The 11,774-nt window shown below is 50.2% G+C and overlaps 1 protein-coding gene across 2 annotated transcripts in view; it reads left to right on the forward strand.

The window, feature by feature from the left end:
* RXRG (retinoid X receptor gamma) overlaps positions 1–11,381 on the forward strand; it is a 28,561-nt gene extending 17,180 nt beyond the window's left edge. For both annotated transcript variants that reach the window (XM_030033561.1, XM_030033560.2), the window contains exons 3-10: positions 2,388–2,532; positions 3,237–3,416; positions 7,150–7,310; positions 8,027–8,156; positions 8,779–8,911; positions 9,649–9,740; positions 9,983–10,088; positions 10,921–11,381. In XM_030033561.1, coding sequence (XP_029889421.1) covers positions 2,388–2,532; positions 3,237–3,416; positions 7,150–7,310; positions 8,027–8,156; positions 8,779–8,911; positions 9,649–9,740; positions 9,983–10,088; positions 10,921–11,068 — 1,095 coding nt within the window. In that variant the 3' untranslated portion in view covers positions 11,069–11,381. The remainder of the gene's footprint in view (positions 1–2,387; positions 2,533–3,236; positions 3,417–7,149; positions 7,311–8,026; positions 8,157–8,778; positions 8,912–9,648; positions 9,741–9,982; positions 10,089–10,920) is intronic.
* Positions 11,382–11,774: the final 393 nt, after the last annotated feature.

Genomic DNA, 11,774 nt, shown 5'->3' on the forward strand with positions numbered 1-11,774 from the left:
AGAGCCTCACGGCTCCTGCTGAGGCAGCAGCGAGGAGGTGGTCCCTGAGCCCTGTCTGCCCCATACCCCAGTGCTACACCACGGGCTGTCTGAAGCTCTTCCTAGCACCTGCCACCAAGGCTGGAGAGGATGGTATGGGGAGGCCCCTGAAGAGCTCTGAGAGAGTATGAGGGTAATTTGGCAGGTTTGGCTTGCCTTTCACCAGCATCCTCAACTCCTGCGTGGGCCTGGGCCGTCTGCAGTGAGCATCCTTCCTCCCCTTGCACCACCCAACCGTTCCCCATCGACCTGATGATACTTGTGCCCGTGGCATCCAGGGCAGGGACTTCATGGTGGTGGAGCTGGTGGCAGCACTGGCTGCATGGGAGCCTTTCCTTTGGGGTTGGCGATGGTCTCGGAAGCAGTTTCCCCAATCTGGGCACTGTGCCAAGTTCCCAGCTCCGAGGAGCGGGCTTCATTTGTGTTGCCTCTAATGCAAGGAGACAGCTGGGCCTTGGGGATTCGGCAGGGAGGCAGCTAATGGATTTGGGTTCAAGGAGTTGTCCCAGATATCATACATGATTGCACTTAACCTGCAAGAGTCAAGCTCCAAGGACACTGATGGCTAAAACTGCCCCGTTTCCCCCCCCATACACCCTTCCTCTCTGTTATTGTCTCAGAGTGCAGCCAGAGAGAAAGAAAAGGTGGTACCTGAGCTCTGAGTAACACTTTAAACCATAAAAAGTTCCTCCTGGCTCAGCATCTTGCCAAGAAGAAGTTTTAGGGTAAAAAAGGTGGCTGGACACTTGTGGGGAGGAAGGGGTTGATTTCTCCTTTCCTAGGGCCAAGTTCAGATTTTGAAGCATGAGGATTTACAGCTGCCAGTGCCTGGGCTTGGGTCTCTGCTGGGGAGAGCGGACCTCTGTTCCTCTGGGCAATTTTTCCCTATACGCTTTTATTTTCCAGTGGGGCGAAATAACCTGTCTCCTAATGTGGTAATTTTTGGTGGATAATTTGTATTTTCAATGTCATCAGACCTTTGAAGCTTTGAAAATGAAGGGACAGTGGTGAGGGAAGATGAAAACAGACTTCACCTTTTTATTTTTCTAACGACAGGTCCAAAAATCCCAATGGGATGAACCCTTCTTGTTCTTTGCTGAAACTTCCTGTGGAAATTATTATACTTTTTCATGGGAAATGGGCAATTTCTTGGAGCAAATGGAGAACTTGCAACAGCATGCATGAAATCTAGTGGTTTAGAAGTTATGGAGACTGTAATGAAGGCTGTAGCTGGATTTTCATCCAAAGCCTTGTTTTCTGTCCCTGCTTCCGCCCTCTTGCTGGGAAGAAGAACTTTAGCTGATAAATTGGGGTGACTGTTAAAAACAAGCTCAATGATGAAGAAACCATCCCCAGCCCTCAAAGTATGGCAATGGGAAAGATGATTTGATAGTGGTTTTGGAGAGACATTGCTCTGCCCAGACAGCTTTTGACAAGACGTGTTCAATGGCCCTTAATCCTCACTGCCCTGCCTACAACAGCTCGAAAGCAAACAGCAATAAACCGAAGCCCTGGGCAACATCAGGCTTTGGTCTCTAATCGATGTCAGTTTGTAACCTTTCACTTGCAGCAACCATGAGCAGCTCCTGGGAATCTCAGCTGGGGGCTCTAGGCTGTTTGCCTGCATCTCACTGCAGCTGATTTTTAGATGCTCAGCCTGCTCGGGTTTTTTTGGTTTTTTGTTGGTTTTTTGTTTTTTTTTTTAAATCTGGCAACCCCAAATCTGCTCCATTTTCCAGCCTGTGATAGCATTTGGGAACCTAAGTCCCAGGGAGAGACCAAGATGGCCATGTTTTCATGTGTTTATGCAGATTTGCGTATCATGAGACAGGGAAGGTAGCCTACTTAACACTTTTTTTTTTTTTTTTTTTTTTTTTTTAAATCATTACAGCTTCCCTAGCCATGCAGCAGTGCAGGTTTAATTGCAACAAATTGTCTGGCTGCAAAGCTCTTCCTTACTAAGCTGTTAGTGCTCGAGGCCGCAAGCAGCCAGTGATCAGCATCCTCTAATGACGCAGACAGGATCCCACCAGCCTTGTCGCTTGGAGGCTGTAAGTGAGCAGCTGAGGGTTGCTGTCTGCCCTTTTCCAGCTCTGCTTAGTCCTGGCTTTGGTTACAGCATCAGGGCAGGGTGAGAGGCAATTCTGCTACCAGGCATCTGCTTAAACTCCTCCAGCTGGATTCACCAGAGGATGTCTCTCTGCCCGTGGCAGCCCCATGGAGTTGCAGGGGATAAGCTTGTGGGACGAGCCCAGCAGGAGCATCAAGGGAGGGGTCAGCTCAATTTGGGGATGGTTTCATTGAGGTATGAGTCTCTCTAACCTGTCTTGTGGTTTCTGCTTCTGCAGCTCAACGTCCTGAACAATGTCAACAGCTTGGAGGACGTAAAGCCCTTGCCGGGTCTCCCGGGGATCGGGAACATGAATTATCCATCCACAAGCCCAGGTTCCTTAGCCAAACACATCTGTGCCATCTGTGGGGACAGGTCCTCAGGTAGGAGGTTTTTTTTTCTTGGGGAAGGCTTTGTGTAATGAAAACTCCCCTGATGCTCTGAAGCAGGGCTTGTGCAAGAGTGAACACTGTGGAGGCTCACTGGGGCCATACTGGCATTGCAGGATTCGTAGCTGGGTCTGGCTTACCCAAGAGCAGGCTGTCTGTTTTGCAGATTAGTTGCGCTGTGCCCAAAAGAGAGCAAAACTAAAAGCCATGCTCTTCTCCCTTATGAGTATAATCTCATTTTACATTTTGTCCCTGTTTATCAAAGGTAAATTTACCAGAATCGCTGTGCTCTTACTTACCTGTGCTTTGTATTAGCTGGGCTTTGGCTGTGCCTGGGTTTTTTCTCCTACCCCAGAGACCTGCAGCGTCTGGGCAATGGCTGGGCATTGCAGACCCCCTCTATATCAGTGCACCCCACTTGCTACCTATGGTTTTTCTGCACTTGCACTGCAGCTAGACGTGACTCCATGTCCTTCCCCTGGGATGCAGTCCCTCCTTATCACAGGAAAGCAGTAGTCCTATAGTTTGACTGCTGCTGGTCACTATTGCTGTGAAGAGCCACTAAAGCCAAGTCAGGACTGCTAAGGTGTTACCCTGCAGCCAGTTTTTTCACCTTTGGGGTTGGTTTGAGCTCCTCCATGCTGAAGGGAAGGGCAGATGCCTGCCTGCCCGTTGATGGCCTCCCCTTGGCTCCCCAGGGAAGCACTATGGGGTATACAGCTGTGAGGGCTGCAAAGGCTTCTTCAAGAGGACGATCCGGAAGGACCTGATCTACACCTGCCGCGACAACAAGGACTGCCTCATAGACAAGCGCCAACGCAACCGCTGCCAGTACTGCCGCTATCAGAAGTGCCTCGCAATGGGGATGAAGAGGGAAGGTATGTGCAGGCTAGTGGAAGGAATGGGCTTGTAGAAATTTTCCTTGCATTCATTAGGGTAAATCTGGCTCTCGGTGGCCCTCCAAGGCTGGAGCATTCCAAAAACCCACCCTGACAGCTTCAGGGTGTTTTTGACCTTGTTTTGTAAAGGAAACAAGGCTGATGGGGAAGCTATTACATTGTATTTTTCTTCCCATCCCACCTAAACACACATACTGGTGACGATTGAACCTATTAACTGATTTTGACCCATGCTTGCCTTTAGTTAGTGGTCCTTAATGGCCTGGATGCCTTGGACTCCTGTAAACCTCTTGCAGCCTGCTTGTCTCCTGCGTGAAGAGCAACCTCCTTTTTTGTTTTCAGCTTACTGGCTTCATTTGTCACCACCTAATTCTTGCACTGGAAGATAAGGGTGAATAACTTATTTCTATCTTTTATTTTATAGTTCTCTGTCATTTCCACTCATAACCTCACCTTTGGAGATGAGCTCTGGTACAGCTCACATCCTGTGGTGTTTGTGCTGCAGGAGAGCGCTGTATGGAAGCAGTTCATGCAGCCTCTTCCATACTCCACATGCATTTACTGCAACCCCTGAAGGACTCTGTTTCTGGCCCAAACCATCTAAGGTATTGATCTGGAGCAAGGATCTGACCTGAGGCAATTGGACTGAGAGGGATTTTGCACTGACTTGAAGGAAGCCTCCGGGAGCTGCTGAGGGTGACGAGTCTGCAGTATGTCCTGCAGCCCTGCCTCTCTCCCACGCAACTCTAGAGAGTACGAAGGTCTTTGTAAAAGCCACCACCATGTGAGTCTCTGGTGTGTGGTGTGTCGTGGTTTAACCCCAGCCAGCAACTAAGCACCACACAGCTGCTCACTCACCCAGTGGGATGGGAGAGACAATCGGAAGGGAAAAAGGTAAAACTCAGGGGTTGAGATGAGAACAGTTTAATAGAACAGAAAGGAAGAAACTAATAATTATAATAACAATAATAACATGACAACAATAATAAAAAGATTGGAATATACAAAACAAGTGATGCACAATGCAATTGCTCACCACTTTGGCCAGTTTGGGTCAGCTGTCCTGGCTGTGTCCCCTCCCAACTTCTTGTGCCCCTCCAGCCTTCTTGCTGGCTGGGCATCAGAAGCTGAAAAATTCTTGACTTAGTATAAACACTACTTGGCCACAACTGAAAACACCAGTGTTATCAACATTCTTCTCATACTGAATCCAAGACATAACACTATACCAGCTACTAGAAAGAAAATTAACTCTATTCCAGCTGAAACCAGGACACATGGAAAGGCAAGCCCAACGGTATGGGTGTTTATCTGTCCACCTCTGCCCCCTGCAGCTAGCTGCTCCCTCCTTGGTGGAGCAAGGACCGCTGAGCTGGATTGTCTCCCAAATTATCCTGACAGATGCAAGGTCGGGTAATGACAACTAGCACAGTATTTAAGCTGCTTTTTTCCAAGATAAAATAACTGTGCTGTCTCCAGGGTTGAATGCTAGCAGGCAGTGTAGCCGTCCCTTTTTGGAGGCCACGCTGTCCCCCTGCAGAGAACGCAAGCCACTCCCTGTGTGGGAGCTCAGACTGTGCAGCGCAGAGCCTGGGGAAGTAGCTGTAACACTGGGCAGAGGCTGAGCCTCATCCTTTTCCCTGTAGCATCATCAATGCTGTGCTGCCTCAACCGCTCAGGGCAGCGGAGGACTGCGAAATGCCAAGCTTGAATCAAAAACCTAATCCCAGGCACAGCTCTCCCTTCCAGCTGGGTGCAAAGTGATTCAGAGGACCAGGGTGTCAACATAACTTCCCTTTGCAGAACATGAAAATTTAAACTGCAGAATCTTGGTGGATCCTGCAGAGGTTTGGCTGCAATAATCACGGGAGCTTTCCAGGAGCTGCAGAAACTGGGGACAGATTGCAGCTTGAACAAGGAATGCCGGATGAGTTTGGGGGCTGAGTGATGGGACTGGTATTTCCTTGGCGTGCTCTTTCTTCAGCTAAGATTTTGATGACTTTAGAAACACTTCCCTGGTTTCTTCCTGTCCATTACCCTAAAGAGGACAAATGCTTCCTCCAGCTGGATGGCACATATGTGCGTCCTGTGTTGCCCTCCCTTGCCAGTGCCAGACTGGATGCCCCACTGAGCCATCTCCTTGGGTGCTGCCAGTTCCCCAGCAGCTGGGCAGTGTTGGGAAGCACATTCTCCCAGCTGAGAGAAATGCAGGGAAGTGCTGAGCATTGCAAAGTGGTCATGAGTCTCAGTGCTGAAGAACCTCCTGTGGTTTGGCCCTTCCCCTGAAAGCACCCTAACATAAGCCAGGGTAAGGCAAGGCTGATGCAAGGGCTTATTTCCTGACACCACTGTGTACAGCAGAGCAATAAAGACAAATGGGAAAGAAATCTCCTATTCCAAGTATCTGACCTAAAACTTGTCACACCCTTCTTCCAGCAGCACTTCCCTAATCGAGAAAATAGGGATCAAAATCTTGTGCAGGCTTGCTGTGAGCTGTGGGCTTGCTGAGCTAGTCGCTTCCTTGGTGTGCCTGGTGTTTATGCAGGTCCCCTCTCCTCTTAAAGGACTTTTTATCCCTTGGCCTTGGTGGTCTTTCCACACCTCTGGATAGTGACTGCCTGATGCTTAGCTAACAGGTAGGGAAGCTGTTAAGCTGTTGAATACTGAAGCGCCAATGTCTGCATGGCAGGGGCCAGCTTTGCAGCCAGCTTCTCCCCCACTGAACCTTCATTTTGGGTATGTAACTGCCTGCAGCTCAGTACAGGGCGTTTTTTGAAACCAGGCCGGCTGCCTACCTGGCCCTTAGGGGTTACAGGGCATTTTTCACCCTTGCCTGGTGCTGTGTGCTCACACAGGGGAGTGATGCTACCAGGGCTGTAGTTTTGGGACATTTCTCCCCAGCAATGAGCTAAACTGATAATGACCCCTGCTGGTCACTTTTTTTTTTTTTTTTTTTTTTTTAAAGCAGGATTTTCTTATTTCCCTTTGGGATTTCTCCAACAAAAATGTGCACCCAGGACTTCTGTTGAGCACAAGGCTTGGCATACCACGTATATACGTCCCACACTGACCTGTCCTCCACACGCCCAGCAACCCTGGGAGTTAATAGCCGAGATCTGGAGAGAATTTCAGTGATTCTGTTCCTCCAGTCAGTAGATACTTTGGAAAATGTATAGAGATGGGAGAAGAGAGTGAAGACTTTGGGGCATTCAGAGGTGCTAGGAACTGCTTTCTAGTGGAGAGAGCTGGGAAGAGAGATGGTGGAGGGAGAGGTGACACCAGGGCTGGGTCAGGCTGGGTAATCTTTTGCTCAGGAATGAGATAGGCAGCATGTGCGGATCCAGCTGGGAGCGAGGGACCATCTAGCCCTGCTGCTGGATGCTCTGGCCGCTGTGGGACTGTTTGAAGCACTTTGCGAGCACAGCAAACCTCAGTGTCTGGGTGCTGGGTCCCTCCTGCCTCCTCCAGCATCTAGTAAGAGCTGATTCCAGGCTGCCACCTGGAGGTATCAGTTCCTCTTTCCTCTATTCTGGAGCTTCATACCTTGGAAATCACAACCTTTTGTCAAATTTGGAGGCCACTGGTCTACAGCAATCCCAAAGTTTTTGGGGGGATGGATATCTGAAATATCCCTTCTTCCAGAGGAAAGGGGACCCACTGCAGGCGGGTAAGTATTGCTGTGGATGTAAAGAGCTGTGTTTCTGTCCTGCAGCTGTGCAGGAGGAGAGGCAGAGGAGCAGGGAGCGTAGCGAGAATGAGGCTGAATCCACAAGCAGTGGCAGCGAGGACATGCCGGTGGAGAGGATCCTGGAAGCTGAGCTGGCAGTCGAACCCAAGACGGAGGCGTACAGCGACGTGACCACAGAGAGCTCAGTAAGGGCCACTAACATCACTTGCAGCTTGAGATGAGAGCCTTTGAGGTGCAATTTGAAAAGACAAACCCCATGTGAACGGCTAGCATTTTGCAAGGGGATTTTGCTTCGCACCGACTGAAAATCACCAGCAATTTTTCTTTTGAAGCTACTCTGAATGACAATTAGGAAACAGCCTATACGTTATTTTCCTAGCACTTTTTTCCAGTTCCCGTTGGCTTCAATGAGTAGATAGGGCAATAGCTGGATGCTGGAGAGTCTGAGCCCTGTGCTGGCTTCCCCTGGACACTGCTTGTCTGCCCCAGTGACCAAGACTGGAATGGAGCTGGGCATAGCAGGTTTACTGCTGTGGTTTTACTGGTTTGGATAAAACTGCTGTTCATGCCCATTCAGAGGCTGCTTGATGGCTTCTAGATACGCTCTGGGAGCAGGACTGCAGCCTGCAATGCAAGGCTTGCTTTGCAAAGAACAGCAAGCAAATGGAAAAGTCTAGCAACCAGATGATTTGACTGGTTGTAGAGGGGATAGTAGTAATAACTATCTTCTTTTCCCACAGCTGAGTTTATTGGCAATTTGGTCATTTTACTTGTGGCTCTGAGTATTGTTAACTTGATCCGATACTGTGTGCAGTGCAGACAGTGATTATCAAAGATTTTTTCATTGACAAATTCTCTTCTTTTCCTCTGCTCTTTTCCTTTTGATATCACTTTTAATTAGACAAATGACCCTGTCACCAACATATGCCATGCAGCTGACAAGCAGCTCTTCACACTCGTCGAGTGGGCCAAGCGAATCCCCCACTTCTCCGACCTGACGCTGGAAGACCAAGTCATTCTCCTCCGGGCAGGTAATATCCCTGACTTATGGCCTCTGGGGCTATTCCTGGTACCCCATCCCTTCTCTGGGCTGTGTGCTGTGCCAGCCAGGCTGGATAGTGAATGTGAAATCCTGAGCTGATCCATTCCTGCTGCCACAGGGCAAGCAACCCGTCCTGAGCCATGATGAGTGGTTGGCAGAGGTTGTGGATGGGGCAGTGGAATCTGTTGTTTGTTCCCCTCTTCATGCAGACTTGTAGGAGGGTTGGGGGAGGGTGAATAAATGTGACTTGTTAATGCAATTCCTGTAACTGCAGAACTTACTATGTGTGGGGCACGTTAGTGTGTAACATGCAAAATGATGTACAGGGGTTGCTGATGCAAGGAATATGTTTTTCTTAGGAGTAAAAAACAGCATATTTTATTTTATTTTATTTTTCCCCTCCCCCTTTGAGTCTTTTTCTGCACCTTCCTTGCTGCTGGTCAGAGTTTACCACCCCTTGCAGCGTTGGCAAGGGTGCAGTTGGTACCTGGGGTCCCATCTCTCCTGTAAGCTGAGTCTGAAGCCAGCAGGGAGAAACCAGCTCTGCTGCTCCATGTGGGGCTGATTTTTTGCTGAACTGCCTCTTGTGTCCTGTCCACCTCCTCATGCAGGCTGGAATGAGCTGCTCATTGCCTCTTTCTCCCATCGCTCTGTGTCAGTGCAAGACGGTATCCTTCTGGCCACGGGCTTGCATGTGCACCGCAGCAGTGCTCACAGTGCTGGTGTGGGCTCCATCTTTGACAGGTATGTGGCCTGTTTCTGTCATCCCCTAGCAGTGGCGGCCAGGCTGGCTCTGTCTTTCCCCTCTGAATGGGAAACATGTCCTTAGTGAGAACTAGAGCAAACCCATGGTGATTTGGGGAAGAACTAGCTTAGAATGAGGAGGAGACACTTGACTGGCTTAAAAACCAAGAATGGGGTGAAGGCAGCTTGGAAAGGGATTTGCAGCTGCAGAAGCAGATCTTTGGTTGGGTGTGCAGGGGGAGGAATGCTTCTCTGCCTTCTCTCAAGAGTTAGCTGTAACTGGATCTAGAGCTAATACTGATCAGCAAGAGCTTTAGCTGGCAAAGCCTTAAACCCCAACTTGCTCATATGACAACTGCACATGTACTGTCCATGCCATGGCTGCTCCCTGCCTGGCATGTGCAAGGACAGTGCCCACATTTTGCACGGTGAAATGCGGAGAAAAACCCACGTGGTTTTCCTCAAGTGAGTGCAAATTGCTCTCCATAGTCCGAACAGCACAGAAGCTGTGTGCCGAGCAAAGTGAGAATGGGAGCGAGTTTGATGCTCAGGTCCCTGGATGCTGCTGATGCACATGTAGAAGAGCAGCGTGTGGCATGGCTGTCCCTCAAAGCTGCCTCTTCCTGCAGAGAGGAATTGGGGTATTCCCAGTGCTTGTTCCAGATGTTTTTCAGCCCCCAGCCTTGCTGTCTGTACCTGTCTCTGATTGTCTGCCCACCCATGTCCCCCACATGCAGAGTTTTGACAGAGCTGGTGTCCAAAATGAAAGACATGCAGATGGATAAGTCAGAGCTGGGGTGTCTGCGAGCCATTGTCCTGTTTAACCCAGGTAAGTCTGAGGCCTGGGGCAGTCCCAGGTGACACACGTGCCCTCTGGGCCACAGCAGGTCACAGGCAAGAGGGCTGTGGCAGTGAGCATTAGGACGGCAGACAGATTTGTCCCAGTCCCTGGGTGCATGAGTAAAGAGAGCCCAAGTCCTCTCCCGCCCATGCATACAGTCACTCTGCTGGCAGTGGAAAGGTCCCTTCTGCAGTGATTTTTTCCCTACCTGTATTCTCTCCCTCGTCCAGATGCCAAGGGTTTGTCCAGCCCCTCAGAAGTGGAGTCGCTGAGGGAGAAGGTCTATGCCACACTGGAAGCCTACACGAAGCAGAAGTACCCGGAGCAGCCAGGGCGGTGAGTGTCCCCAGGCAAGGCAGGCAGCTCAGAGCAGCACAATACCCACCCTGGAAAGAGGAGCCTGAGGCAGGGGTGTCTATTCTAGCTCTGCCTGAGCCACCCTCAAAGCAAGGGCAGGACACCAGCCAAAACTGCCTGAGCAGCCCAGCTCCTGCAGCACTGTCCTCTCAGCGTCCTAATCCTGGGCCAGAGCCTTTAGGGTGCCGACGAGATGCAATTTTCTTGCTTTTCAATCCAATCCTACCCTCTGCTGGTCGAGCTCTCAAAACGCTGGATCCGTCCCCATCGCCACCAGCCAAGCGATGCACCCACAGCATCTTCTGCTATTTTTGGCTCTAGATGTGATCGCAGAACGCTGCAAGCGGGACGTGGGGAGGGGGAGGCAGTCTGCCAGCTGCACCCCCCCTGCAGCTGCGCCTCAAAACAGGAGGCAGTGGTTGGCAGAGGCAGTGCTGAGGGGTTGCGTACCCTCTTAGGAGGCTGGGGATTTTTGAAGGCGGTTTCAAGAAGGATTTAAATGGCACCATGGACATGTAAGTCACTAGTTCAAGTCTTGGAGAGAGAATCTGGACTTTTTTTTTTCTTTTTTTTTTTTTTTTGAGGTTTTAAGAATGCTAAATTCTGTTTTGAAGAGAGACATATTCCTTCTGCACATGCGAAGAGAAATGCTTATTTTGAAAGCATAGGGGAATCTAAGGCAGAGAACTCCCTAAGGCATTTTGGGGGAGAATTTGGGTTCTGCTCTCCCAAGCACCTGGCACAGGCTTGGAAACATGTGGGAGGGGGCAGCCAGTGCCTCCCGCATGCCTCTGACTCTGCTCTCTTCCAGGTTTGCCAAACTCCTCCTGCGCCTGCCGGCGCTGCGGTCCATCGGGCTGAAGTGCCTGGAGCACCTCTTCTTCTTCAAGCTCATCGGGGACACCCCCATCGACACCTTCCTCATGGAGATGCTGGAGACACCCCTGCAGGTCACTTGAGGGTCTGGCTCCTCTCTGGCCAGACCCTGGCCCCCCCGTGCCCCTGCACAGCCTCCTACCCCTCTGCTCTGAGCCTGCAAGAGCTCGAGAGATGTCCTCCACCCTCCGCTCCTCCTCGGTGGGATTGTCGTGTTTTGTACAGCTGTAAATCACCCCCTCTAACCCTCCCCTCCCTGGCCTGGCTGTGGGGGGTCACAGATCCTCTGACCAGCTAACTATTCCCCTGCCCCCCTGTACAGATAATTGCTTTAAATTATTTTTTCACTCTCAATAAAAGCCAACAAAACAAATAAAATAATATGAGAGGCACTGATTGGAGCTGGCAGAGCCGTGTCCTCTTTTGCTGCGGTCACATATCTGGCTTGGGATGGGGCTGAGGGACACCCTCCTGAGACTTTTGGGCAGGAACATCACTCGGGATACCGCTGCTTGTGCTGATGGGCACAGTCCTCTGGCCAAGAGAGGACGGGTATTTTTGCTCCTTGCTCCTGCTAAGGAAAGACCTGGAGAAACTTGCTGCTTTGAATCGGAACATTTCGTTCCACCATCTTAAAAAGAAACTCTTGGACTCTGAGTTCTTTGAATTTTTAAAGTAATTTAAAAAGTGACTTTTTAATGTGCTTTTTATTTTCTGAGCTAGTCTAGCCAGTGAGGGAAGAACCAAAGTGCTTCATTTTGGTCCAGATGGAGTATTTTGGGGTGACCC

Source organism: Aquila chrysaetos, chromosome 12 (assembly GCF_900496995.4).
Source record: "Aquila chrysaetos chrysaetos chromosome 12, bAquChr1.4, whole genome shotgun sequence".
In the NCBI taxonomy this organism is placed as follows: domain Eukaryota; kingdom Metazoa; phylum Chordata; class Aves; order Accipitriformes; family Accipitridae; genus Aquila; species Aquila chrysaetos.